This window comes from Aquila chrysaetos, chromosome 1 (genome assembly GCF_900496995.4).
Source record: "Aquila chrysaetos chrysaetos chromosome 1, bAquChr1.4, whole genome shotgun sequence".
In the NCBI taxonomy this organism is placed as follows: Eukaryota; Metazoa; Chordata; class Aves; order Accipitriformes; family Accipitridae; genus Aquila; species Aquila chrysaetos.
Genome location: NC_044004.1, coordinates 228,868 through 256,861, shown reverse-complemented (window position 1 = coordinate 256,861; position 27,994 = coordinate 228,868). Strand labels below are relative to the sequence as shown.

The 27,994-nt window shown below is 61.6% G+C and overlaps 1 protein-coding gene across 1 annotated transcript; it reads right to left on the bottom strand.

Moving 5' to 3' along the window:
- Positions 1-1,687: 1,687 nt before the first annotated feature.
- VAX2 (ventral anterior homeobox 2) lies at positions 1,688-27,273 on the bottom strand. The gene is given in 4 exon segments (XM_030016825.2): positions 1,688-4,099; positions 4,101-4,250; positions 21,182-21,369; positions 26,835-27,273. Coding segments are annotated over 4 exon segments (1,005 nt in total). The 5' UTR covers positions 27,163-27,273; the 3' UTR covers positions 1,688-3,760.
- Between the last annotated feature and the right edge of the window lie 721 nt (positions 27,274-27,994).

Sequence of the window (27,994 nt, the reverse complement as noted above, 5' to 3'; positions counted from 1 at the left end):
CCCGGCCCCGGTCCCAGCCGGTCCCGGCCCGTCGCGGCCGCCCCTCCCGCAGCGCCGGCAGCGGCTCCGTGTTGGCTGCGAGGTGGTTTTTCCCCCCCCCCCGCACCGTGCAGAGGCAGGGCAGGGTCGGGGGGGGGGGGGTCTCATGTGGGGTGTGGTGGGTGGTTGTAGGGCTGGGGGTCTGTGGCCAGGGCAGCCCTGTGTCTGCTGGGGGGGGGGGGGGGGGGGGGGGGGGGCGGGTTGGGGTAGCGGAGCTATCTCGGAGTGTGTGTGCTCCGGGGGGGGGGGGGGGGGGTGTCTCTGAGGATGCACGGGGGGAGCAGGCAACGGTGGGCTTCAAAATAAACCCCCCCCAGTAAAGCCACCCCAGTAAAGACTGCTGGTACTGGGAGAGTGGTGGGGGAGAGGGGCTCAGCCAAAGTTCCAGAAGGTGATGGAGGAGGAGGAGGAGGCAGGAGGCAGGACGTGACTTTTATTAACCATTAGAAACCATAAGAAACCACATTATTGGTTAAAGTTTTACATCCAGTACTTTTTTTTTTTTTGAAACTTTTATTTTTTTTCCCAATCGCCGGAGGCGAGCGGAGTGGGGCAGGCTGGGGGCCAGCCGGTTTCCCCGCGGGACCTTCCTAACCCCCCTCACCCCTGGGACAGCTTCGCTGGGGCTGTTTGCTTTGGGAGAAGAGACTTTGGAGAAGCAGCAGCTTTGGATCAGATTTGGGGGCCTGTGTGAAAGCAGCATTTGGGTTTAAATCTGCGGAAAGAGCTTGCCGTTTCACTGCAGGGCAGCCCATGGCCTCCCTGCCTCACTTTTCACATCTCCCTCTGCCTGCTGAGCAGCTGGAGACCCACGAGGATGCCCCGAGCCGGGCAAACACACCGGGACCCCCCCCCCCCAAAACTCCCAGGTTTTGGGGGGCTACTTTGAAAATAAAACTGGACCTTGCTTTCTCTGAAATGCCCCAAAACCTCCTCCACCCGTGAAGGTGCGAGGGGGTCGCTTCTCCATCAAACCGGACCAAGTTTCCTCCCAGTGAGCCCAGGGTGGGAGGAACCAGGGTCCGATAACCTCGGGAAATTCAGCTGTTCCCAGGGAGAAGAGGGAAAACCAAAGCAAAACAAGTCCCGGGGGAGGGTTGCAGGCAGGATTGCCCCATCTCGGCGTAGCCAGGCGGGCACGGCTTCCCCGCTGCCGGCTCTGCCCGCCTCGGCTCGCTGTCTTTAAACATCATGTTTGCAGACCGGGGAAGGATGAAGAACGGCGATATAAATATAAATTAAGTGACGAGGGGAAGGGAGAAGGTCATTGTCCTGTCAAAATCCAAAACCTCAGTCAAACACGGCATCGGGCTGTCGGGGTTTGAGCACCCCGGGGCACCAGGAGGATCCGGCAAATACCACATTTAGGGAGAGGTATGGAGGTGTTGGCAGCGAGCTGTGGTCTGAGCCAGGCGGGAGAGGGGAGCTCGTCACTGTGAACCAAACTCTGTCCCTGCTTTCTGCATCCCCAGGCAAACCCTGCCTCAGTTTCCCCACCTGCAGCCAGGGAGTGCCAACCTCTCCTGAGCTCCACAGAGCAGCGCGAGACCTACGGGCTCACTCCCATAAAGTGCTCCAGACGTGAGGTGAACAATAAATACTATTTTATAGAAACGCTTGAGTTAAAGGAAAAATAAAAATCACCAAAACCTTTTCATAAAATCATTTATTTTAAATATTTCCCTGCAAAATCCTGGGAACACGCGGGCTAGCGGCTGTGTCCCCCTTAGGGACCGGTCCCTACAGAGCAGCAGCCTGGGTGGGGGGGGGCTGCAGCCCACGCAGCGATGCTCAGCCCGGGCCAGGCTGGGGGGTAGCTCAGTGGTGATAATCATTATACATTAAACCGCAGCAGGAGGATGCAGGAGCCCCTTGGTTTGGGGGTGTGCAGGGTGGGGGGGATGAGCCCCATGGCAGCTCCTGGGCGCTGGGAGGGGGCTTAGGGCATCATCCCGCTCCTGCCACAGCGGGGTCCCTGCAGGGTGTCCGGCCACGGTGATGCCACCGCAGAGCATCCTGCCACGGTGATGCCAGCACAGGGTACCCTGCCACGGTGATGATGCCACCGCAGAGCATCCTGCCAAGGCGATGCTCACACCACAGAAGGGCCAGACTCTGCCCAGCGTAGACATCCCTCAGCCCATGCCAGGGGGGGCCACGCTGCCCCTTTCCCCAAGGGCCACCTCATGCAATTCCCATCTCGTTTTTGCGACTGGTGGAGCTCCAAGCCCACCATTAACCCTCCGGAGCTCGTTCCCACCACAACATTCCCAAACCATGCCCTGCCCGAGAATGGCCCTGGCACCGCACACCTGAGGCCGAATCCTGCTCCGCGGGAAGCCATCGTCAGCTGAGGCTGCCCGAGGGTCAGGGCAGGGCACTGCCTTCGCAGGCAGTGGGTGCTCAGCACCTCTCAGGGCTGGACCCTGGTTCTGCTGGGTGATGGGAGCAAGGGGGGGGCTGCTGCTGGGCCAGTGCTCAGGATGGGGCTCACTGCAGTGCCAGCACTGAGCACCCAGCACCCCAGAATGGGGCTGGGGGTACTTTGGGCTCCCGCTGATGGCAAAGACCCCCCCGTGGCCCGACCCGACCCAGGGGGGCAGATCCCAGCATCACAAGTGCCCACGTGTCCACGTCCCCCTCGGTGGGCTTTCCTTGGTGGGGGGCAGGATGGTGGCCTGGCCCCAGCTCACCACAGCCCCCTCAGGGAGGTCGGAGGCTCCTCCATCATCCCCGGGGGTTTGCCGGGGTGGGACAGCACCAAAACAGGGTCTGGGATGGTGGTCTGGCTCTGCACGAGCCGGCACAGAGGAGCCTGGGGATGTCTCATGAGTCAGGGCGGCCGCTGGCTCCTGAGGGGCAGGGACCACTGGTGCGGGGGGCTGGGGACATCACCGGCACCATCGGTCCCCCACAGACCTCCCCACCTGCCCTGGCCCCGGGCTGGGGGGCCAAGCATCCCACGGGGGCAGCGCTCCCTGCTGAAAGAGGGGACCGGGACCACCAGAGCCACCGGGATGCTCCCAGACAGCCTCAGCCAGAACACAAAACCCTTTGCAGGTGGGGAAACTGAGGCCCAAGGCTCGCCCAAGGACACCACGGCCGGGCAGAGGCAGAGCCCGGCACTGCCCTGCGCTCTCCCTTTCGGGGTGCCCTCCCGCTCCCCGGGGCTTCGGCAGTGACCCCAACACCACGGGCCCCGGGGTGACAGTCCAGAGGGACCGGGGCTCTGTGGTCCCACCCGTAAGAGGCACTGAAAGACCACGGGGTATCAGCAACCCCCCAAAATCCCCCCCCCCGGAGCTGCTCCTCTCCCAGCCCGCGCAGCACAGACCACAGCATCGTCTTCCAGACCCTGAACGGGCGATACCTGGAGGGGGGGAACGTGGCCCTGGCAGATCCAGCGGTGTCAGCGAAGGACGGGACAGCACCGGTGACACGGGACACCCAGGGACCCCCCCCGCTTTGGCATGACCGGGTTCAGCATCAGCCCCCCGGGGGCGAGGAGTTGCAGGGTGTCATCCACGGCTGTATTGGTGTGTCTGGGGCGGGGGCCAGGCGTGCACGCTCGCACACGCGTGCGCACACTCGCACGTACCCCCGGACGGGCGGTAAACAGTCTTCCACATCCCGTTTGCCAAATGAAACCCCGGTGCGGGGCGCGGGGTGCGTGGGGGCGCAGGGGATGGCGGGGGGGAGACCTTTTGACACTCATTTTGATTTAAGGGCTCGGCTTCTTGCTGGGTATAGAATTGTCTTTCCTTTCCAGCCGCGTGTAAGGCTCAAAAGCAGAAGTGCCCAGTCCGTAAGCGCCCGGGAGGTCGTGCAGGCTGCCCAGGAGCGGCCCCCCAAAGCACAGCGGGGCGGCCGGCAGCCTGGGCGAGGAGGAGGAGGAGGAGGAAGAGGCGAGAGAAGGGACCTGTAGGCTGAAGGCTCCCGGCCCCGGGGGGCTGCTCCCGCCGCCGAGCCCGGGAGAGGTGGTTCCCGGGGTGGCCAAGCCGGATCCGTTGCCCGTAGGACTGCCGATGGGGTTGGAGGTGGGAGAGAGGAGGCTGGGGGGGGGCCGGGACGGAGAGGAGCCGGCCTTGCTCCAGCAGCCGGAGGATGTTGCAGGTGGCGAAGGACTCGGAGGTGGCGGTGGAGCGTTTCTCAGAGTCCCTGCTCTGGTCCTTCTTCTGCTTGGTGCGTCGGTTCTGGAACCAGACCTTGACCTGAGGGGGGGAGCGGGGGGGACGGGGACGGGGCAGGGGGACAGAAAGGCACGGACGGAAAGAGAGCGCGGGGGGGCCAGGGAAAGAGAGGCGAGAACCAGGAAAGAGTGAGAGATACGAGAGAGAGAGAGAGAGAGAGAGAGAGAGAGAGAGACGTATTAAAATAAATGCCCAAGCGAGATCCATTCCCCGCCACAGGGACTGCGGAAAAGTCGCTCCCCGCCTGCCGCTTCCACGGAACTGGCAAATTCCTGCAGGTGCCAGGAGGGAGTGGGACAGGATCCTGGGAACGGGAGCCTGGGCATGGGAACCCAAGGATGGGAGCCCAGGGATGGGAGCCTGAGGATGGGAGCCTGGGGAAGGGAGCCCAGGGATGGGAGCTTGGGGACGGGAGCCTAGGAGTGCGAGCCCAGGGATGGGAGCCCGGGGCTGAGCCACCCCACCGCTGCCCGGCTCTGCCCTGTGCTGGCTCTCCCGGGGATGCTGAGCTATGGGACGTGCTGGATTCTCCTCCGTGATGGTCATCAAACCCAAGTTTGTCCCCACGGGGCAGGGTGGAGGGTCCCTGGCCTTGCTACAGCGGAGGGGAACACGTTAGGGGACAGGATGGCTTCTGGTGGCCCTGGATCTCTGGGCACAGACCCGTTTCTGTGCCCGAACCCAGCTGGGGACATCCCCACCCCAACCTGCCCCTGGCCAAAGCAAGGACCGAGTCCGGGCTGAGGCCCCGTGGGACCCCCCTGCCCCAAAACGGCACCTGACTCCCCCGGTGGGACATGGACCCGGTCCCCAGCCCGCAGCTCCCGTCCCCCTGCGGCTGCCCCCGCACCCCCTAACCTCTCCCCTGGGAGGGCAGCCCCCCGCTTCTGTCCCTCCCTGGCAGAGCAGAGGGGTAGGAGAGGCAGAGAGAGAGAGAGAGAGAGGCGTGAGGGACAGACAGACGGACGGAGATGGAGGTGAGGGAAGGAGACGGATGGGAAGACACTCGGATTAGAGCGTGGCGGACGGGAGCGGACGAGTCGGGCGCTGGCTGGGACCCCGGGAGTAAACCCCAGCCCATCGGCACAGGCTTCGTCCCCGTCTGCTGCGGGGCCAGCGGGTCTCGAACTCATCCGAGTCATCGGAAACTCATTGGGGCGGGACAGTCGCTCACTGACACGGCCCTCGCGCGTCCTCCGGCACAATAGACCCACAGTACAGAGCTAATGGAGCGTGGGGGTGGAGGAGGTCTCAGCCCCCCGGCCCCTTTCCAGGGACAGAACAGTGGAGCTGATGTCTCGGCGAAGCCGGCCGGAGGCTGGGGATGCTCAGGGAGGAGCGGAGGGAGGTGTCCCCAGGCGATGGGGGGGACACCAGGACCATGGGGCTGAGCTAATGTCCCACAGCCGAAACCTCCTGGGACCACGGGCCACTGCCAGCCCACGTCCTATCCCCCCTTACCCGCAGGGTCCCACGGGAAAGCTCTCTGCCCGTTCCCTGCCCGTGCACACCTCGGCTTTGCACAGGGACCCTGGATCCCTCATTGCCACCGGGACTACTGGGCTCATGTCACAGCCCAGCCGGGTCCCCAGGGCTGACGTCCCCTCCCCGCCGTCCCCATCGGTCCCTCCATGCCAGCAAGCGGGACGGGTTTGGGCAGGGCTGTGCGCTCCCACGGCCCCGTGTCCCGGCACACAGCGTCCTGACGCAGAATTAACAGCCTACCAGCTTTTCTGGTGGGGACGTCCTCGAGCTGCCGAATTCTGGGGAGCACAGAGCCCCAAAGCGCAGGTGGTGGGGCTGAACGGGACTCACGCAGCCCCGCAATCCCTTGTCATTACTGACGTCTTAACGAAGGTCCGGCGTAAGGCCATACAGAAACGCACAGACCCAGCGCTCTCCGCTCAAAGCATCCCCCAGCCAGCCAACTCTGGAAGAGCAAGAGCTCAGAAAAACCCTCGAGGATGCTGATGGATCTGAGACCCTCTGCAGCTGCACACAGGTTTCAGTGCAAAGGGAAACTGAGGCACAGACAGCCCCTGCAAAGCTTTCTGCATTGCAAAGCACTCTGAATCACAGCTTCTAACACGGCAGGAGAAGGCTGCAGGACACAGAATCATAGACTCATAGAATAGTTTCGGTTGGGAGGGACCTTTAAAGGTCACCTAGTCCAATCCCCCTGCAATGAGCAGGGACATTTTCAACTCGATCAGGTTGCTCAGAGCCCCGTCCAGCCTGACCTTGAATGTTTCCAGGGATGGGGCATCCACCACCTCTCTGGGCAACCTGGTCCAGTGTTTTACCACCCACATCTTAAAAAATTTCTTCCTTATATCTCATCTGACATCATGCTGATCAGGACTAGCCAGGGCAGGGTGTCAGTCTGATCGGTTACCACTCTTCCTGACTTCGGAGCAAGCTACCTGAGCAGAGGCACAGCCCCGTTACCGCACATCAGGGAAGGGCAAGCAGAGACATCAGAGCATCCTGCAGAAGGAAGGATGGAGCCCCAAGGGAAGAGGCAGGCGCAGCGGGCTCTCACTCTGCAGCATCGCAGGTGATACAGGCAAGGGGACCAGCCACGGGGAATCAGAGGTTTTCCTAACACAAGGACTAGGAGGCATCAGGTGTGGTCACCAGGTAGTGGCTGGAAACCCAAGCGAGGGAGGAGGCAGAGCCCCTCTGTGCAGCACAGAGTGTGTTAGTCCCTGCCGCAGGGGGTCCTGGAAGTCAAAATGCAAGTGGGCTGAAGAAGGGAATTTCAAAAATTGCAGGAGAAGAGATCCATCAAGATTTAACGTGAAGATCTGGGTACCTCCTCATGGTGAGCGCTCCCTAAGATGCCAGCAGCTGGAAAGACGTGGCAAGGACAGGACCACTTTACACCCTGAATATTGTTTTCTCTACTCATCCCACCACCAGCCACCAGTAGAGACATGCTCCTCAGCCCTGGTGTCCCCTAAGGCCAGCTCTTACATTCTGGTTGTCTTCTGCAGGTTGTGAAAAACAAACCTAGCTCAGTAAAAGCCAAGGGCCCTTGTCAGGGTCTCCAGAGGTCTGTTCGATTCCTCCTCCACCTCCAACTTCCCATGGGAGCTCATTTTTCCCAGGTGTTTTGGCTTTTGTTCTGTGCTGGGTCTGTGCTGCTGCTTCTCCTGGGAGCTCTTCTTGGCCAGCTGGGGAGGAACTTTCCAGGGGCAGCGGTCATCTGTTTGGGTATGATGCTGAATACCAACAATTAATAGCAATAGAGATGGGCAAGTCCAATAAATAGAGCGATATAAATTGAAGTGGATATTGATGTGCGTGAATTTCTGGTGCCAAAACCCAGTTCCACCCCACTTATGGGGACATAAGGGGAAACACTAAAGGACAGGAAGGAGAAAGGGTGGAGGTGACAACTGTCTCAAAAGTCCGGACATGGGGTTCAGCTGGGGAAGGGTGGCAATATGGTCCTCAGGGGAAGAGGACCCATTGGGTTCCTCTTTCCCAGTGCTGCTGCTGGGAGACAGTCCCAGCACCTCCTCACTCCCAGTCTGGATATCCTCTGCTCTCACTCCTTCGCTAGGGCCGGCTGATGCCCTTGGTGATGACTGCACCTCCATTTATAGGTACAGAGAGAAGCTTTCTGTAGCCCTCCCTGCCCTCATTCTACGTCTGGTCCCCTCGCAGGAGGTTCTCCCGTCCTCGACCCACCTCTGCGGTTCCTCTCTGCCCCCATCACCCTTGAACACCCTGACCCAAGCTGAACGTGCTATGCGGAATACGGTTTCCTCATGCCTCGTAGACTGACGTGAGCTCTTCCCCATCTGCACTGGTGACATATCAGACAAGCAGGATCACATTTGCCTTCATGGCTGAAGTTCATATACGGCTTCTCGTTAATTAGTAGATCCATGTCCTTTTCATCCTCCATTATGATCAAGCCCCGAGTTCCTATCACTGGAGATGTAAATAAGCTCAGCCAGATGCAGTCCTTGACAAGTCCATGAGTAATTTCCCTCCAGCCTCGATCCTTCATCTTTCAGCAATATCCTCCACCGTCTCCCATTACAGTTTCTCTTCCACACTGCAAGTTCTCTACTCATCTTTTGCTCCGGTTTCATTCACAGCTCCCCATCAGCCACCATAGCGAGTGCTTTGCCAAGGTCTGCTTCATTTCCTTCTCTAAAAAAGCAGCTTTCTTCCTCATCCAAGTTACTGGGTGAACTGGTGCGTGCCTGCGACGTGGTGATGACACCCTTCCCAGCCTGGCCTGGAGGAAAGGCAGGGAGGACGGTGCCGGCACATCCCTGGTGGGCACCACATCTCCAGCATCTCTGGAGGAGGTAACGTAGCCCTGCATGCGATGTTTTGTTTCTCAGTTACCAACCCGGTGAGCTACGGTGGATAACCGAAGGGCTGTCGGAGGAAACCAGCCACCTCCAGCTCTCCTGCCAGACTGGTGGGGAAGAAGAAAGTGAGACCAAGGACACCCTTTCCCTAGGAATGGAGAGAAAGGCCAGTTCCCCAATGGGTCACGCTGGGGGACAGCCAGGACAACTGGCTGGGGAGGGCACGGGCAGAGCGGGAGAAGCCTTCTCCTGCTCCGGAGGCGTCCCAGGAAGAGCCCACAGCTCCCGGCGGCTGCAAGTCCCCTGCCAGGGGCTGTGGGATCCAGGACCACATGTGACAGGCCAGTCAGGTCAAGCCTGGATGCAGACAAATAGACAACAAGACGCACTTGGATGTGACTGAAGAGCAGGACGTGAGAGGTCATGCGTTCACCAGAAAAGGAAGGTGACTCTCAGAGGACGGCGAGGAGGCAAGCCGTATAGAGGAGATGACTCTGAAAGCCCTAGGAGACGTGGCATGCAAGAAAAAGCATGATGCTGAAGGTATGAGGATAAGCACGATCTGCAGATTTATAAATCTACATGAGTGTTTGGAGAAGGAGTCCTGGCACTGGATATCCAATCAATTACTGTGGCCAGATCTACTGTCCACCTTTCCATAGGGTGAGTGAGTGGCTGGAGGGATCTCAGGATGAAACCCCTCGTGTTTCTGGATCTGGAAATTCTGCTTTGCTCGGTCTCTGCAGCAGGAGAGAGACTGGCAAGAGCAGTGGACTTCTTGTCAGAGTGGGCAGAGGTAGGATGTGCTCGCTGGGCTGAAGCAAGGCAGACTCGAATGGCGGAGACACTGTGGGTGGACCATGCGAAGAACTCCCTGTGGAGCACCACTGTTCCCGGGGCAGGACTGTGCTCACCATCGCACTGAGCCGCCTGCTTAATGCGGGAGGTTTTCCTAAGAAAGTTGCCCTGGATCAACTAGAGTGAGGAGGAAAGTCCTATAAGCTGATCGGAAAGGACCATCTGCCTTTCGAGTCCATTAGAGCTTGGAAGCGCGTGACTCCTCTAGGTCCTGCAGCATGAAAATCAAACAGGAAAATCTGCTCTGTCCTGGGCTCGATGTTTCCATAAAAAGTTCAGGGCAGAGATCTCAGTCTATCCACCAGAATAGCTCCCACCGGAGCACAGCGGGTCCCCACCTCCTCTAGGACCTATAGGTGCTACCGGAGCATGAACTGCAATAACAACCAGCAGAAAGGGAAGGAGATAACCCCAGTCTGTCCCAGACTGACAGAGTCACCCAACGCCTTCAGGACTCATTACAACAGTCCTCAGCGTACAATAAAACACCACCACCATCTCACTGACCGACCGATAGCTGCGGGTCCCAGATCCCCTTTTCCTGTCCCCCACGCAAGATTTTCTTTCCACCCACTCTTTTCACCGCATCAGAAGCTGAAGATACCTATTGCTGGGAGCAAGGTCAATCCTCCCCTTGCTGGCGGAGAGGCTGGACGTGGTGTCCGACTAGCAATGACTAAGAGTATGAGACCTCGACTGCATATTGGGTGGAAAAGCAATTTGGAAGGTTGAAACCTGCTGCCTGATCCTTTCAGGAGGTGCTTCCTAGTGCGTGGTGTGAAAACCAGCTGGTAGCCCTCCCCATGGCACCACGGAGCCTCTCGCCTCTCCTCGCGAGTCCTGCTGTCACCCAGCAGCACAGGAGAGGGCTCAACTCAACTCCCCAAGGACCTCGGGTTGTGAGTTCATCCATCACAGGCTACGTGACTCCCATCACATTCCCATTTACTGGGAGTAAGGCAAAAAGAAACCACTACAAACAAATCCCAAACTGCCGGGAGAAGGGTCTCAGGGGAGCTGGCAGCATGGTGCAGCAGCTCTGGAGCATGGATGTAAAGCTGAAAATATTTTTATATATTTATATATATATATTAAAAATATACTTATATATTATTATATAAATATTTATATTTTTCCTTCTTTCCAAAAAAAAGCTTTCCCCTGGCCCGTTCCCCCGCTGTTCACATAAGAGCAGCACCAAAGCTAACGCTGCCCAAACACGGAGCGAGCCTTCCAAGGAGAAGAGCAAGGAAAGTGCAGAAACAGCGCTGATTGCCGCCGGAAAAGCAATATTGCAATTCCCTCCGCTCCCAAGCAGCTTTTACTGCAGTGAGAGTGTCCACAGGGCCACCGGCCGGCTTGGAAAATGCATGCCTGGGAGTGGGAAGTGGAGCCGGCTTGGAAAACGCATGCCTGGGAGTGGGAAGTGGAGCTGGCTTGGAAAACGCATGCCTGGGAGTGGGAAGTGGAGTCCTCGGAGATCCCAGCTGGATGTCCCCACATCCCCCCAGGCCGTGCTGCCTCCAGGTCCCAGGTGTGTCTGACTCGGGCAGCTAGGGGTTTATTTTATGTTATTTTATTTTATTTTAATTTTATTTTATTCTATTTTATTCTGGTTTATTTTATTTTATTCTATTCTATTTTATTTTGTTATTCTATTCTATTCTATTTTGTTCTATTCTATGCTATTCTATTCTATTCTTTTTATTTTTAAAATTTTATTTTATTTTGTATTGTTTTATTTTATTTTAAACGCACACACCCCCCTAGTGCCTGCTGTGCAGCTGAATGACCTGCTGAGGGTCAGAGAGACGTACCCACAGATTTCTCCACCCACTGGGGTTTTCTCTGCCTGCTGTTTCCCTCCCCTGAGGAAGGATTCATCCTCCAGGAACTGGCTCCAGGAGCCCACTGGAACCTCCACCCCGCGGCCCAGCCTCTCCCCGTCCTTCCCCACGCACCGTGGAGCAACATCGCAGCTCCCCGCCTGGGAGGAAAGCAGGAGAGCGTCGGTGTCACCCGCTCCCCTCGCGAAGGGACAGCGATTCAAAAATGTCACCGAGCATCTGAACTTCTCCGGGCGCCGCTGCGGGGCCGTTCGGCAAAGGCACCGCCTGTCCGTCTGTCTGCCCGCCAAGCAGCAGGACGGACGCGCGGACGGCTGAGCCCCCCCCCCCTCCCTCCGCTCGAGACCTCGGCCAGCCGAGGGGTCTCCACCGTCGCCCCGATTGCAAACGCTGCACGCCGCGTGCCTGCGCACGCCCCGCTCCGCGCACGCTCCCGCTCACACGCGTGTGCTCGCACATGCCCCACCACGTGTGTGCACGCGCCGGAGTGCCCGTACGTGCGCGCAGACACCCGCGGCACACCACCCCCCCCCCCCCCCCCCCAAAACTGGAGCATCTGCGCGGGGTCACGTCTCCCTGCGGTCGCCCGAGCTGCCGGAGAGCGTCTTTCCCAGCATCCCGGTTCCCCTGGTCAGGCAGGGGCAGGGTGAGGGCAGCAGTGCAGGCAGGGCTCCGGGGAAGGGAATAAACCCAGGCAGCGGGGGTCACGGCATCTTCCCACCCACCCACCCGAGCAGCGGCCGCAGCCCGTGGCATCAGCCCCGGGGCAGGCTCCCAGCTCCAGGCGCGGTGCGGCCGGCGGCACGCAGCACCCGTGCCGTGGCACAGCGGGAGCAGGCGGCTCCGCTCACGGCTCCGGCAGGGGCACGAGCAGCCGTGGGGCGGCGTGTCTGCCACGAGCGTGGCTTTCCACGGCTATCGGCAGCGCGGCGGCACCGGGATCGAGCACACGAGGGGTTTGGTGCCCGGTGGTCTCTGCCGCAAACTTGGGGAGCGCCTGAGCCTGGGCTTCGCCTCCCCCAGCCCCTTCTCCGGTGGCTGAGCCTGCCCTGAAGACGCTGGGAGCTGGGATGCTGCTCTGATCCCCGCCCTCCATCTAACACCTCCGAGCTACAAAACAAATTATTTCCGAGCGGTTAATCCCGATGGAGACCCCCCCGCCGGCAGGCTGAGCTCCCCGTGCACTCCGGGGATGGAAAGGTGCAGGGTGGGGAAGCCCATCGCCCCACGGCGCTGGGTGATCCGGGGATCTGGCCGATGGTTTCGGTCCAGTAACTGCCTCGCACTGTGCCTGCTCTGCTCATCCATCCCAGCACACTGCCTAAAGCGCTCCCCTCCCCGCTCCGGTCCCTGCAGAGCAGGATACGGCCACAGGGAGCGAGCAGTGCCCTCCCCTCTCTACGTCTTAGTTTTTTATATCATCTGGCACCTAACGGATGCGTTTTGCCGGCTTGTGGATGAGCAGCGGCGGGACGTCGCTCCTCAGTGATCACGGTTTGCCGATGGGAACCCAAAGCCCACCCCGGTCCCAGGCAGCGGGCGCATCATACCTGCTCATTAAACCCTGCTCACGCCGGCGCACACGCTCCCGCACGCCAGCGTCCCCCACTGCCCCCCAAAACGCCCGAGCCCTTCGGCCTCTCCATGCTCGGTGGCTGGCCGGGACGGTGCCCACATTCCCGTGGGACACCCATGGGCATCGCCCGGACCCCAACACCCGCACGGGCAGGGCTGGGGGATATGCTATTGTTTTTTAAGTTTGTTTATTATTTGGTAGCCCTGCCCCGGGGCTGACTCCAGCGCCGTCACGCGTCCCACGCCGTGCGCACCTCCGGCACGCCGGCCATTCGGGACTATTCATAGCTGCCGGACGAGGCCATTTTCCTCACCGGGATTAGCTCCCCGCCGCCATCAGCTGATGCCCGCCGCGGCACGGGAAGAAGGTGGAACCCAGCGTGCTGCACCGCCGTCTCCCCACGGCACCCCGGCCACCCTTCCTCCTCCTCCTCCTCCTCCTCCTCCCTCCATCCCGAGTGGGGCCATGGGCTCACGGAGCCATCGAGGCTGGGGCAGGCGGATGCTCGGCACAGGCTCGGGCCCCCAGCATTGCATAAGCCAGCGGGCTCGCTGCCCAAAGCTGCCTCGGCCAGAGGTTTCATAACGGCACGGCGGCTGCGTGACCCGTCTGCCTCTCCCCGGCCACGACGGGAACAGGGAGCCGGCGCTGAGCAGGGATGGACTCATCCCTCGGCTTCTCCTCCAACCCTTCTGTGCCCCGGCAGTGCCTGGGGTCACTCCAGCTGGGCCACCCACCCCAAATCCTGTGCCACAGCCCAGGACAGACATGGTTGGGGCCATGCCTCCAGCCACACTGAGCTCCAGCCTGTGGCCAGGCAGCATGCTGGGGACAGCCGAGGTGGGAACCGTCCCTACCTGAGCCCTCGGCCAGGTGCCTGTCCCCAGAGCAGCCTGTTGCCTCACTGCTGATCCAAAACTCCAGCCAGAAGCATCCCCTCCACCTGCTTTTGCTCTGAAATTCAGGATATTTTCTGCTTCACAGAAGGGGAACCTACCGGGTCCTTCCGCACGGAGCAGGGAGAGACGGGGCTGGGCTCTGCAGGCAGGTCTGGTGGGGGAGAAGTGTCCTCCACCATCCAGCCTGGTGACCCCAAAGCGAGGTGTCCCGGAGGGAGCATCCTCCAACACACCGATATCGGGTAGAGACAACCCCCCCCTCTCCTCGGAGGTGCCGGCGAAGGCTGGCGGAGGATTTCCCCCATTTATTGGGGTTTCGGAAAGTGCAGCCTGGGATGGATGGGAGACACCACCCGGCACGGGCCATCCCTCCCCAGCAGGGACATTCTCCACACAGCCTCGGCCCCGGGGGTCCGATACCCAGCGGGATTTGCCCAGAACTGGCTGCAGTGGAAGTGTGCGGGGTGGTGTCACCCACGGCAGAGTCCCTCCTTGGCCTTTTGGCCACTGCCACCCAGTTTCGGGGGGGGGGGGGGGGGGGAGGTGGGACAGCAGGGCTGTCCCCAGAGTCACATCCCCTCCCACAACACCAGGATTCAGCGGAAAGTATCCGCGCAGATGTGGTGTTTCTTCCCGTTTTCCACGCACAGAGCAAACCGGTTTGGTTTTCTCCCAGTGGAAAACAAAATATAGCTGGGGGGGTGGGAGCACCCAGCCAGAGGGTGCGGGTGGGCGGTGGGACCCCGGGCAGTGGCTGGGGTTCGGGCCATTGCGTTTGGGGTTCCTGCCCCAGCATCAGAGCTGGATCCAAAACTGTCACCAAAACTGATGTCCACTGGAAACTGTCATTTTTGGGGAAACAATTTTCCTTAGGGAGTATGCTGAGAAAGCCTTGGAGATCTCTCTGGAAACACCCAGCCGTCTTGCAACATTTAGAACTGAAATTTTCAATCACAAATTCTGAAATTGTTTTTCACTGTGCAGGCATTTTTGATTGAAAATGCTTAATGATAAAAATCTCAGTTAATTATCTCACATTTATTTACACTAGCTATTTTGCCTAGTGCCAGCTGAGCTTGGGGAGGTACCCAGATATTTTGGGTTATCTAATTCATCACAGGAGCAGCAGTCCTGTAGAAGAGCCCTATTTCCAGACGGTCCCCTTGTTCCCCTCTGAGGAGAGCTGCTCCTTTCCTCTCTTCAGAAATGTTTTCCAATCCCCCACCAAGAAGCCGGTGCTCATCACCCAAACCCTCTTCCCCAGCTCCCTGACGTGCTTTGGGAACCAAAATGCCAAAAAGGTGAATTTTGGAGGAACCCGAGGGGCTGGGGCCGGGCAGGCTGAGGCAGCGGCCGGGCTGTGCCAGCCTGGTCCTGCCGCTACATGGTACCTGGTTATACCACAGATTTATTGCCACCAGCCCAGGGCCCCGCGGCTGCAGGGTAAACCCCACCACGTGCCCCCGCCGCGGGGAGGGGATGGGATTAGCTTGTCCACGTGAGCAGGTTTACTCCCCAAGCATGTTCTGACACGGGCTGGCATGTGGGAAGGGGATCCAGAAGCTATTGGAGATGCCCAGGTGCTGGGCATCTCCAGTGGCCACCTCCTGCAACGCGACCCAGGATCCCCTTCCCTTCCAGGCCAGTGGGAGACGGACACCTTCAGCATCTGGATCCGACCTGGGAGTCATTAAATATGGGATCACTCAGGCTGACATCCCCCCATTGCCACCCACTCGCTTCGGAACAGACTCGGTACCCAAGGTTTTAGCAGCAGGAGCTGGCTGCAGGCTACCGCGGTTGGACGTGATGCTTTCCCCAGCTACCTGCCTCCCCATCCCAGTGTCCCCACATCCCCCCAGCCAGCCCCGGAGCTGGAGGAGGTGGGTCAGACCCAGTCTGGCAGAGAACTGCTTGAGGCAAACAGGGCACCCTTCTGCTGGGTTGGTAAGTTCAACCCATCCAGAAAAAGCTCCACCAGAAGTGGCTCGGGGGGGACAGACAGGAGCACCCAGCTGGGAACAGCACTGGTGGGGTGGGGTGCGAGCAGCACCCCTCAAACCAGGCTGCATTAGGATGGGGCACCCCGACCCGCAGCACAATGCCAGCTTCCCCAAGCCGAGGGGAGAAAACATTCCCCGTTGGGCAATTACCCACGGGAGAACGGTCAGTGTAAGCACCCGCGGCACGAAACAGCGATGCTACGGAAGCAGCTGGGTGGAAGCAACACGAACCACAGAAGATGTTAGAGACTATTTTCCTATGCACAGCAGAGCATGACGGATGGGTGGGTGGATGGGTGGAGGGACGGATGGATGGGTGGATGGAGGGATGGATGGGTGGATGGATGCCTCCTCAGAAAAGAACATACTTGGCTAGACACCTATATTTCCTGCACAGTCTAGAAAAGGGATTTCCAACAAAGCTTTGAAACCTCAGCCCGTACCCTGAGGACTGCAGAGACTCCGAGGACGAGGAGTGCACTGCTTTGCGGCAAGCAGACCAGCGTTACGGTCCTACCTGCCTCTTGTGCCCTGGGGAAACCCCAGCCCACAGCTCCCATCGCCAAGCTCTGGATGACTCTCAGCTCCTCCAGACCACAGCTTTCCTGCGGTTCTCCCCGTGAGAGGACAACTTGTGCTGGCACCAACCATTGTTTCATTGTTCTCTCACTGCAGGGACTGATAGTTGTTAATGACTTGAGGTGTGATTAATTTTTAACGGCATCAACTTAATTGCTGGGCTATAAATAGACCTTCCCGCCCCTTCTCTGGCTCAGCTGCTTTCTCATGTATGTTTTGCTCCATGTTGAGGGGGATCACAGTCCTGAAAACTCTGTGCTGCAAGAACCTTCCCCATGCTGCGCAGGATGCTCGGGGGTATTGGTCCGCCCGCAGTGATGGAGCTGTAGGAGCCCAGCCTCTGCCAAGGATGGCCCGGGAGTTTGTCCCGAGGAAGTTCTGCCAGACCAGCTGTGATGGAGCCCATCGCAGCGAGGGAAACACCAGGGGATCTGTGGGGGTCCCACGGACTTCCCAGGAGCCAGGCAGGCAAGAATTGTGGTGCTAAGACCTCTCTCCACTCTGTGCCCCACCATCCCTCTACAAAGGGTCTTCAGATGCTGCACAGGAGCCGAGGAGCCCAAAAGCTCACCAGTATCTTCCAGGAGGTGCGTGGGTCCAAGAGCCGCCAGCAGCGCTCCTGAGGACAGGAGAACGGTCCTGTCCTTTGGGAAGGGGTGAGCTACCTCTCGGCAGAGGGACAAGGCTCGGAGCTGGGTGCTGCGTGGAGAACATCTGATACAACCAGCCCGGCCCTCAAAAGGGGCCCTTGTTCGACGCGAGTGTCACTTCTCCGTCCTTGCTCTAATGAGGGCAGGAAGAGCTGGCAAATACCCCCAGGTCACTTGAACCTGAGCCTGGCATTGAACTCCTGACCCAGAAAGCAAAGCCTCCTGGCCCAGGCAAATCCCCTCGGCCAGCCCATCCCGCCTCTCCTCCTGCTGGGGGATTTGTGGGAATTATCCTCCCTCCGCCGTCCCCCCGGGGTCCTTCTGCCTCGCAGCCTCCTCTCTGCCTTGCATTTTCTATCCCTTAATGACACTAAGAAGGGGCACTTTTCCCCTAATGCCTTGGGATGCGTTGCCTGGAGAAAGCCGGATGCATGGATACGGGCTACTCTCTGCTCGGAGCACGGGGGGCCGGATTCTGGATGGGTTGTGCCGGGGTGGGCTTGGGCAGCCCCTCCGCAGCTCTCTGCGCCGGGGACATGAGAGCTCACCTGGGATGCAGCAGCCGGCACATCCGCATCTCCAGGCTGCTGCTTGACATGTTAATGAAAATATTCTACAGGCTAATTAAAGTCATTTAACACTAACTGTGTCCATGGATTAATTAGAAAAAAGCAGAAATGGCATCGGGCTGGAGCCCGAGCAGCTCCCGGCGAGGCAGAGCAGGCACATGGCTCCCTGGAGGGAGGAGGCGAATTCCCCGGGCTGGAGAGAGCCGGGGCAGGTGGAAGCACCCTCCTCATCCTCACCTGAGCATGGGTGGCTCCGAAATTCCCCCCGTGTCCTTTCAGTGCAGCAGGTCTGGCTGAGCAGACACGGGGACGAGGTGCGGGGCTCGCTCCGGAGGGATGGCAAGGTGACCGGGAGCACGGCGGGATGCTGGCGGGCGGCTCTGTGACCACCAAGGGGAGGACATGCTCATCCACAGTGGCTGCCGGTGGGCAGCGGCTTCTTCAGCTGCCGCTCCGGGCCGGGGCTGTCCTGCTTCTCCCTGCCTGAGCCTGGGTGAGCCCCCCTCTCCCCTGGGCAATCCCCCATTTATCCTGGGTGATCCCCCCTCCCTGGGGCAGGGGCCAGAGGCAAGAAAGCAAGAAGATCTCTACTCCCCAGCATGGAGGTGGGCCATTCTGGCTTCCCTGCAAGAGGCAGCGATAGCCTCCTGCCTCCAACACTGCCGAAAACCAGGATCAGATGCTGGGAAAGTAACATAAGAGCCTAAAAGAGGCTTTTTTTGCTCCGGCAGGATTTCTCAGGGGCGCAGCCTGATCAGCGGACCCACTTATGGGGACGCTTGGCTGCAGCTCTCCAGCTGTGATGACATCGTGTCTCTTCCTATCTCATCACGCTGTTTGCACCACTCTCTTCTCGCAGAGGAGCGGAGATGAATCATTCTTCCCCCCCTGAACATTCACAGGCACAAAAAAACCCTTCCTCGGTGGCCCCTTCCTTCGTGCCCCCGCTTTGCTCTCCCCTCCTGTGGTGGGCTCCCATCGCGTCCAGGGGTCCCGGCAGAGAGCAAAGTTGGGAGCAGCTGGCAGGGAAAGGCTTCCTAATCTTGAAACCGAGATATAATCCAGTGAAGGGATGGAAAGGATCCATTCTGCTGTCCCAGCCACCAACACAACACAAATGTCAACCAAGAAAGAGCCACAAGACGCTGCTGGTTGGGAATCCACCAACAAAACATTAGATGGAGCAATTAGACCATGAACTTCCCTAAGTCCCGGGAGCTGCTCCTGGATAACGCTGCGGGGAAAAACACCCAAAAGTACCCAAAATGCTCTGATTGTTGCAAATGTTGGATTTGTCCCTGCCTGAGCTGATGGACACAGAGGAGCCTGGTGGGACAGGAGTGGCTGGTGGTGACAATCCAGTCTCCAGGCCACATCCAGGTGGGACCAGCACGCTGCAAGGAGCCACGCAATACCCTCCAGATCAAAGGGGTCTTGTAAAACCCTGCGGTCACCCAGCTCTTGCAACGACCGAGGAAACCTCCCAGCCATGAACCGCAAGGGACCGGGGCGGGGGGTGATGCCTGAGTGTGCAGAGAGCCTGAAACCCTGACCCAAGGGGACCTGCACCCCGCTAACGAGAGGAGGAAGCCGGGCACCGAGCCTGGCACTGCCATCCCCGGGCACGGTGGTGGCTGGGGAGGGACGGGCGGCGGGGGGGAGCCGGGAAGGTACAACTGCTGCAGGGAAGGAAATGCTGTGAAAAGCACAGAAAGGGATTAAAAAAGACAGAGATTAAGGAGAGAGATGAGAAAAAAAGGATGCAGGAAGGAGAAGAGAAGAGGAGAAGAGACAGCCACGGCCTACAGGGTGTGAATTTTCTCACTGAGTGATGAAGGCAGCAATGAGGCACCAAACAAGCAGTAAATAAGCGAACATTAGTCCCTACAGAGAGGCTGCGCCCTCCCGGCCCCGGGCTACGGCAGCCAGCACCCCGCTTGGCACAGCCCTCTGCCCCGTGCCACCGCCAGACACACCGGCTGCCCGTCCATTCCCACGCCTGCCGGGGAGCCGAAGCTCTTCTTCCAGCATAGCACGGCCGAGCCCACCCGTGTCCCTCCCAGCTCTGTGGAGGTGACACTGGGACCAGGGCTTTGGCTGAGACCCCGGGAAGACGGACCCCCATGCAGCACCCAGTTCGCCGGGGTGCTTTGCTCCTAACCGCGGCACAGCCCTGCCAGCTGCCGGCACCTCCTTGCACGTATCCCATAGACAGAAACATGCTTCTTACTAAAAAAAACCCTGCTCTGCCACCAAAAGAGACAAAACGACTATTTTTTGTGCTCTGCTCCCCCTTGCAGGACCGTGCAGTGGCCGCACAGTGAGTGCTGAAGCACCACCGAGCAACAGGGTCTCCCCAAAATCAGGCCCCCTCGGCACGCGAGGGGAGCTTGGAGCCAGGGGCCTGGCTGCTGACAGCTGGGACAGATTTGTTCCACAAGAGGTTTGGAAAAACTGAAATTATTTTCCATCTGAAGCAATGAAGCCACATAGCTGTCTCCAAATGCGCCTTTTACGGGCCAGAGAAGGGGAAGAGTGGGCTGGCGGAGTCATTTCTGTAGGTCCCAGCTGTGCTGCTTTGCACTGCGTTCTTCATTAATTTTATTATTATTACTATTTCTGTATAAATTTTTAAGCCAAAACCACCGCAACCCCGGCAGATGCACTTTTTGCTTAGCAGACATCAACACCAACTTCCCAGTAACACGCAACCTCTCCCACCTCTGCTCGCCCAGGCTGTGCCGTGCCGCCCAGCTCCCTCTGCACCGGGCAAACCTCGGCAGAGGAGAACCAGGAAAATCCCTCCCCGCCAGTGAAGTTCCGCGCAGGGGTGATGGAGAAATCCAGGAAAATCCATCCCACGCGGTGATGGAGAAGAAATGCCCAGGCCATGCTGCAGCCCAGGGGTCCCCCGGTCTGCAGGGAGAGTCCCCAGTGGTATCCCCACCCCACTGGGAGTGGGGGAGCGAAGCCACGGAGGCTGCAGAGAGGGGGGGGGAACGGCGGGGTGCAGGATCCGTGCAGGATCCATCCAGCTCGTACACAGCCAAACGCCTGATCCCGACAGCACCCACGATGACGCCCGACCCCGCTTGCCCATCCTACGCTGTGGGTGCTGCCGTAAGGACCTCGGGTCCCTGCTGACACCCTCCTGCTCTTTTCTCTTCCCCGCTTTGCCGGACCCTCCCGGGGGGAGCCGGGGGATGCTGCCCACGGTGGAGCAGCGTGGCGGCTGGGGGGGTCCCTGCGGACCCCGCTCAGGGCTGCCTCTCCCCCCGCCCCATAACCCTAAACTGACCGCTCCTCTGGCTCAAGAGGAAGGGGTGGAGGAGAGCCATCGCCCGCAGCACCACGCACGCTTGCCCCCCGGCCGCGCTCAGCCCCGGCTCCCGACCGAAACACCGGCCAGCACCCCTCCGTCCCGGCAAGCGCCGAGCCCCTCCGCCCGGGTTTGGGACCGTGGGCTCGGCTGAGCCCCGGCTTTCCCCCCAGGACAGCTCTCGCCCACCCCAACCCCACTTTCTGCCCGCTCTGCCTCCCCCCACCGCCCTCGCCACGCCGGCGGCCGGCACGCCTGTCCCCGTGTGGCCGTGCCACGGGGATGTCCCCGCCACGGAGAAGCCACCACGACCCTTACCTGGGTCTCGGAGAGGTTGAGCTGCCGGGCTAGCTCCGTCCTCTCCCTGCCCACCACGTACTGGCAGCGCTGGAACTCCAGCTCCAGGCGATAGAGCTGCTCCGCCGTGAAGGACGTCCGTGTCCGCTTGGGCCGGTCCAGGTCCAGGCCCTTGGGAAGCACGATCTCCCGGATCGTCCCTTTGGCATCTGGGAGGGAAGCGGGGAGAAGGGCAGTCAGGAAAAAAGCTGGGCTGGGGAGGAAAGGGACTGGGGAAACTGGTTCCAAACAGACCTTACTGGGGGGGGGGGGGGGGGGGCGAAAGCTGAATTAAACACCGGCTGCACTGTCGAGCGACAGGGCTCGCTGCGGGAGGAACTGTGACAATCCCCCAAGCTGTGGCTAAAAGAGGCGACATCCCATAGTTCGGTTGTCCCCTCTGGCCCCAAATGCTGCAAATGTTTAAACCTCCAGGGAACAGTAACAAAGTCTTCCTAAATTTTTTTTTTTTTAAGTGATAAATAGAAACCAAAAAGTCTTTAAGGAAAACAGAGTGTTTAATCACAGAAATCATAGTTTCTGAAAGCCAGAACAGAAAACAGTTCTACACCAAGAAAGAGTTCAAATTAAAGATTATTTAATTAAAAATATATTTTGTTTTTTTATTCCTGTCCTTCCTTGGGAATACTGGAAAAATTTTATCTCTATGACAATTCTCTTTTTTCCAGAATTATTCTCACTGAAGGAATATTCTCTTGAAAAGCAGCAGCTCCTACTTTGGGGCAATTCTCTATTAAAGGACAAGTTTTGGAAGTGCCGCATGCCCCGCGCTGCTCATGGCAGATTTTATGAGGCTGCGGCTATCGCTGCCCACAGCCTGATATCGGGAAACAAAAGCCAGAGGGTTCACCTCCCGCATTAGCCCCGCACAGCCCCTTCCATGCTGTGGGATGCAGTTTGCAGCCCTTCCAAAGGAGTCACGGCTTTACTTTCCACTGACAAAGGACGAGCTCTCCCAGAAAAATCCACGGAGCCCTAAGGTGCCAGGAAGCCTGTCCCAGCTCCATGGGCTGGGATGTGCCCGATGGGCTCTGTGTGCCCGGGGTGCACCAGGTATTAAAAAATGAGCCTTGGAAATTTCCCACTGGGTTCCTGCTAGACCCCAAACCCCTCATGCTCCTTGTCCCCCGGTGCTGGCTTTCCTTAAGCACCAGTAACACCAGTGGAGAGCCCGGTTTGGGGGAGCCCTGGACGCAGAGCTCCCTGTTTCTGCGCAGTGGCTTTCTTGCAGGTTAAAAACCAGCCACAAAAGCCACACTGGGCAAGCAGCCCCGAGCCCGGAGGGACCCAAGGTCCCCAGCAGCCCTGGCTGGAGGTAAATTGCTTTCTCTCTTTCTGGCTGACTCAGGCATGAAAGGATTATAAAATCGGTGGGGCAGGAAGGGGGAAAATAGTGCGGAGCAGACTGGGAAGGGGTGATGGAGCTGGCATGGGGACGGCGGAGCTGGCATGGGGACAGCAGGAGTGGGGAGCGAGCACAGACTTGGGAAAGGGACTCCAATCCCAAAGCTGGTTTCCCACCGCTACGTTGTGGTACGTGTGTGACGGCAGAGGAGCCGTCCCGGCACAGCCAGCCTGCTCCAAGCTGGAGCACGGCACTGCAGAGGGCTTGCGGAGGGCCAGGGTGGGAGGGGGTCCGGTGGGACCATGAGCATGGGCTCTGATCCGCACCCCCAAACTCCACGGGTGGGCTGTCGGAAAGGAAAGGGGTTGTAAGTGGATTGGAGGTATCTCTGGTGGGATCGGGATGCCAGCCTGGGAACCATTTTGTGAAGGAAAGAGCATTTGCAGGGATGATGCCCGGACCACGTCCGCACTCCCGCGTCCACGCTGCCGTCCCCCGACACAACAACAGCCGGGGCTGCCAGCAAGGAGCAGCTAACAGAGACGCTCATGCTTTCCAGCCGCAGCTGCGAGTATCTGCCCCTCCGCCCTCGCCGCTCTGTACGGCGCTGCCGGCATTATTACGGGTATTATTTATTGTTATTTCCCCCCAGCAGCTGGGGCACGGGGTGGGGGGAGTGAGCTGGGCACAGCGCCGGAGGGAAGGGAAGGGGGCACAGCCCGTGGTGCCAGCTCGGCAGGGGAGAGGCAAAGCCCCTCTCCCTAGCCCCTCGCCCCCCCCCCATGGCACAGCAGCCCTATTACACACCGCAGACCTTCCCTGCTGCCCGTCCATGCAGGTTTTGGGGGGACCACAGCCATCCCCCTACGCCAGGAAGGGCACAACACCATCCTGCCTGAGGAACCCCCTCCTGAGAGCCTTCCCCCATCAGCCGCTGGATCCCAGACCCCCAACACCCTCCAGGTCCTGCTGTGGCTTCCCTGCGGTTTTCCAGCAGCCCCTGGCCTCGCTGGCAGGGCTGTGGTGACAAGTTCCATTCTTGGGGACCGGGCTACACCTGATGGCAGCACAGCCAGAACAAGGTCTGGGACTGAAATCCCCCCGAAAGAGTTCTGGTGCCACGGGGATCAATCTCTCCTCTGCCTTAGCAGCTAAATATGACGAGGCAAGGACAGGCAGACACGGTCGGGGAGCAGGAGGGAAGGCGAGCGGGCAGCAGCTTTGGGGCACCGACCCCCCGAGCTTGTAAACAGTGATTTTACAGCCCTGCAGTGCAGCACAGCAGGCCAGGAGGGATGCATCCTGCACACCAACACACGCAGCAGAGTCAGGCAGACGCAGATGCCCCCATACACCCAGGGACGCACCGTGCACACCCGTGTGCATGAAGGACACCTCTTCCCTGCACAGGGACACACCGCGTACACCGTGTACACCGGGGGGTTCTGCACCCACACGGCTGCCAGGACATTTCTGGGGCGCACACCCGCCCGGCCAGCCCCGAACACGTACACCCACCCCTCTCCGTGCCGGCACGGCCATGGTGACACACACACTTCGCGGCACACTTTGGGGGGGGGCACAGGAGCCCGCAGCCCTTCTCAGTGCACCCCAAACAGCACCAGGGTGTCCCCCCCAGAGCTCCCCGCATCCATCTGTGTCCCCCCGGGCACCGAGCTGGGGCAGACCCCGGGAGGAAGGGGGGTGAGCACCCCGGGATCTGCCCCCCCCCTTCCAGCCGCCCCCGGGGCTGCAGCCCCCACGCTGCCAGCGGGACCGGCTCCCGAGCAGCCCGGCTTCTCCGGCGAGTCCTTGTCCCGTTAATCCCCGCTAAGGACCGACCCGCTGCCGGCCCGCACCCCTCGGCCGTGCCCGCGTCCAACGGCACCCGCCAGCCCTGCCGCCTCGACGAGACGGGGATGGGCGGGCGGGCAGGGCCGCCTCCGTGGGCAAAGCCCCCCCTTCTCCGCGCCCCGTCGTTGCGGCTGGAGGCTCCGTCCCGCACGATCGGTCCCCGGTACCGTACCGGTGAGCGGACTGAGCCCGGCCGAGCCCCCGGGAGAGCCCCGGACCGGGCAACCCCCTGCTCCTCCTCCTCCTCCGCTCCGCTCCCGGCGGTCCCAGGGCACGGAGGACCCCCGCCGCTTCCCAACCGGCCCCCCCGGACGGGGGGAGGCTCCTCCACCCCCCCGAGAGCCCCGTTCCCACCAAAGGCACCGCGGGCGAGCCCCGGGGATAGGCCGGAGCTGAAGGCAGCCCCGGGACTGGGAGGGAAGAGCCCCGTCCCCCGGGGCATCCCCCATGGGGATGGGGGAGAGCGGTCCCTGCGGCACCGGCTGCCGGTTCACCCCGCGCCTGGGGGGGTGTGGGGGGTTACAAATAGGTAAAAATATATTCATTAAGAAAAATTAAAATTTAAACCCCACCACCACCACTTTGCAGGGAAACCAACCTGAAGGCTTGGTTGGCACCGGCCCTTCCCCGGGAGCGGGCCCTCAGCCGGGGGAGGGCTGGGAGCCCGGCGGGCCCGTGGCCCCGCAGACCGGCTCTCTCCCCCCCCCCCCGCATCTCCCCGTGTCCCCCCCACCCGCTCTATTTCGGTTCCGTTCCCGTTTATTTCCTCCGTTTCTCCCCGCCACCATTTTGTCCGCGCCGTGGCGGCTGCGGTAAGATGGTGAGACCGGCCGCCGCCGGGCGAGGGTCCCCGGGGCCGGCAGAAGCGGGGACCCTGGCCCGGGGTTGGGGACCGACAACCCCCCCCCCACCAGTCCCGCTCCCAGCCCCGGCCCGTCGGGGCGGCCCCGGTAAGACCGAGGCCGGGCGGAGGAGAGGCCTGACCCCGGCCTGACCCCGGCGGGGGCTGCGGCCTCGGCGACCACCGAGGAGGACCCGGGGGCAATCCCGGGGTACCGCTGCCGAGCGCTGCCCGTTCCCCCGCCGAGGTGCCCGGGGAAAGGCTCGGGCTGCGACGGTTGGGCTGTCGGCGACAGGCGCCTATCGCGACAGCCGGGAAAGAGGCTTGGGTGGGCGGCAGGGGGGCATCTTTGCAACCCGGCCGGCAATCGCTCCGCAGCCTCCGGGCGAGCCGGGATGCCCGAGCCGAGCTCGAACGGTGCCAGGCCCAGCTCACGGCGAACGAGCAGGGACCGGGATCGGGCCCCGCCGCCCCCGGGGCAGCGGGGAGGGAGGACACGGCCGAGCCGGGGCCGAGGCTCCGGTCCCCACCGCCCTGCCCTGCCCGAACGCGGGGCTTGAGGCCGGGCGGCCGCGGAGCTTCTCCGGGCTCCGGTTTGGCGGACGGGGCGGGGGGGGACACTGGCTGAGCATCCCCAGGCGCGGCCCCGGGATGGAGCCGCGCTGCCGCCCCCGGAGCCCCGACCCGGGGAGCGCTCGGCACCTCCCCGCCTGCCGCATCCCCGCCGAGATCCCCCACCCCCGAACTTTTCGGGGTTTGCCATAAAACACACGCTGGTCCCAGCGAGCCCCGGGGCCGGCGGTGGGCTGAACGCGATTGCATCCCGAGGCTCCGGGTCCCGCCGTTCCCCGGGCCGGGCCCGCCGCGTTCCCCCCCCGCCCGAGCCCCGGCCGAGCGAGTGATATTATAAAGAAGGAAAAAAAAAAAAAAAAACCCAAACAAACAAACACCAAACCACAACCAAATAGCCCCTAACTCGCCGCCGCTCCATGACGCTTTTCTCCTGCGACAACGCTTTAAAAGCAAAGCTGATGCTTTCCCCCCTCTCCCGCTGCCTGCGCGTCCCCCCGGCGGGGCTCGGCCGGCCCGGGGGAGGACGGGGGGCGGGGGGTGGTATCGTTCCGTGACCCCGCGGTTGCTCCCCGGGACCCCCCCGCTCGGCCCGCTGCTCCCGGCCGAGCCCGGCCCTTCGGCCGCAAACCGAGGCGGGCACGCACGGCCAGCCCGGCCCCGCTCCCGGGAACCGCACGGCTGAGCGGGCTGGGGAGAACCGGGCCCGGGCCCCGCCGCACGGAGCGAAACCGGGGAAAACCGCGGTGGCGGAGCGGGGAGTAGGGGGACCGGGAGACCGGGAGGCCGGAGCCCGCAGCCCGGGAGCGGCCGGGGATGCGCTGGGAGCGGTGCCGGGGAGGCAGCGGCGGCGGGAGGGCGATTGGGGGGAGCAATGCCCCATCCCGCTGCCACCCGGTCCCGGGACGAGGAGCGGGGACCCAGCCGGCGGGGACCAAGTGCCCCCCGCGGTAGGGGAAACGGAGAAGAGGGGGGGGGCCGGGGCCCGAGGACCCTGCCCGTACCTCGCACAAGGATGCGGCGGCAGTAGTCCGCCTCGCCGGTTCCCGACGGGCTCTCGCTGTCCGGGGCGCACTCCTTGGAGGAACCGGGGCTGACCGCCGACGTTCCCGGGATGTCCTTGAAGCCACCGCCGCCTCCACCGCCACCGCCTCCTCCTCCTCCTCCTCCTCCGCCGCCGCCGCCGCGCAGAGCGCTCTCCAGCTCCGCCCGGGTCGGCGCCTTCTCCCGGGCCCTCCCGGTGGCCCCGGGCTCGGCCAGCAGCACGGGGCTCCTGCCAGGCTCGGCCCCTCCATCGCTCATCCCTGCGGGCGCCGCGGCGGGATCAAACATCGGGAGGGAGAGAGAGAGAGAGAGAGAGACAGAGAGAGGGAGAGAGGAGGCAAGACTAGGCGGGGGGAGGAGGGGAGCCCCCCCCCCCCTCCCCAGACCCCCGCCCCTCCCCGGCCCCCCCCCCCCACCCCCCCGGGGGGCTCAGCGCCCTGGCAGAGCCGGGGGCACCGCGCCCCAGCTCACCCCCATGGCCGGAGACCGCCGGGGGCCGTCGTTCTCCCGCCTCTCCGCGGCGGAGCCGGCCCTCTCCCACCCGGGGGGCTGGCATTTAAAGCGCACACCCCCCCCCTCCCCACCACCACCCCCCCACCCCCCCATCCACCCTTTCCCCGCTCCACCGACCGGGGGTGGTGCCGGGGGGGGGGGGCGGGATGTGGGGTGGCGGCGGCACCCATCGGGGCGTCCCGAGAGGGTGCGGGGGGGAGGGTAAAAAAAGAGTTAAAAACTTTGACAGGAGGCTGAGGCCCCCCCCGTACCCCCCCCCCCCCCCAGCTCCACCTTCCGCAGCACCTCGCTCCGGGCAAACTTCAGGCGCTCCGGCCGCAGCCCTTGCCCTTCCATGGAGAGCCGGTCCCCGTCCCAGTCCCGGTCCCGGTCGGGAAGAACGGGCGAAGGAACGGCCGGTGCCCAGGCTCGCCGCGCTGCGCTGGGATTCGAGTGCGGGGAAATCAATATGGGAATAAGGGGTGTGGGGGGGTGAATATGATGATTTTTTGGGGGGGGGGGGGGGGGGGGGCGGAGGGGAAGGGGAGGCCGAGGGGAGGGAGCTGCGGAGGAAGCGGCCGGGGGGGGGACCGGGGAAGAAGCCGGGGGCCCGTATTCCTGCGGCCCG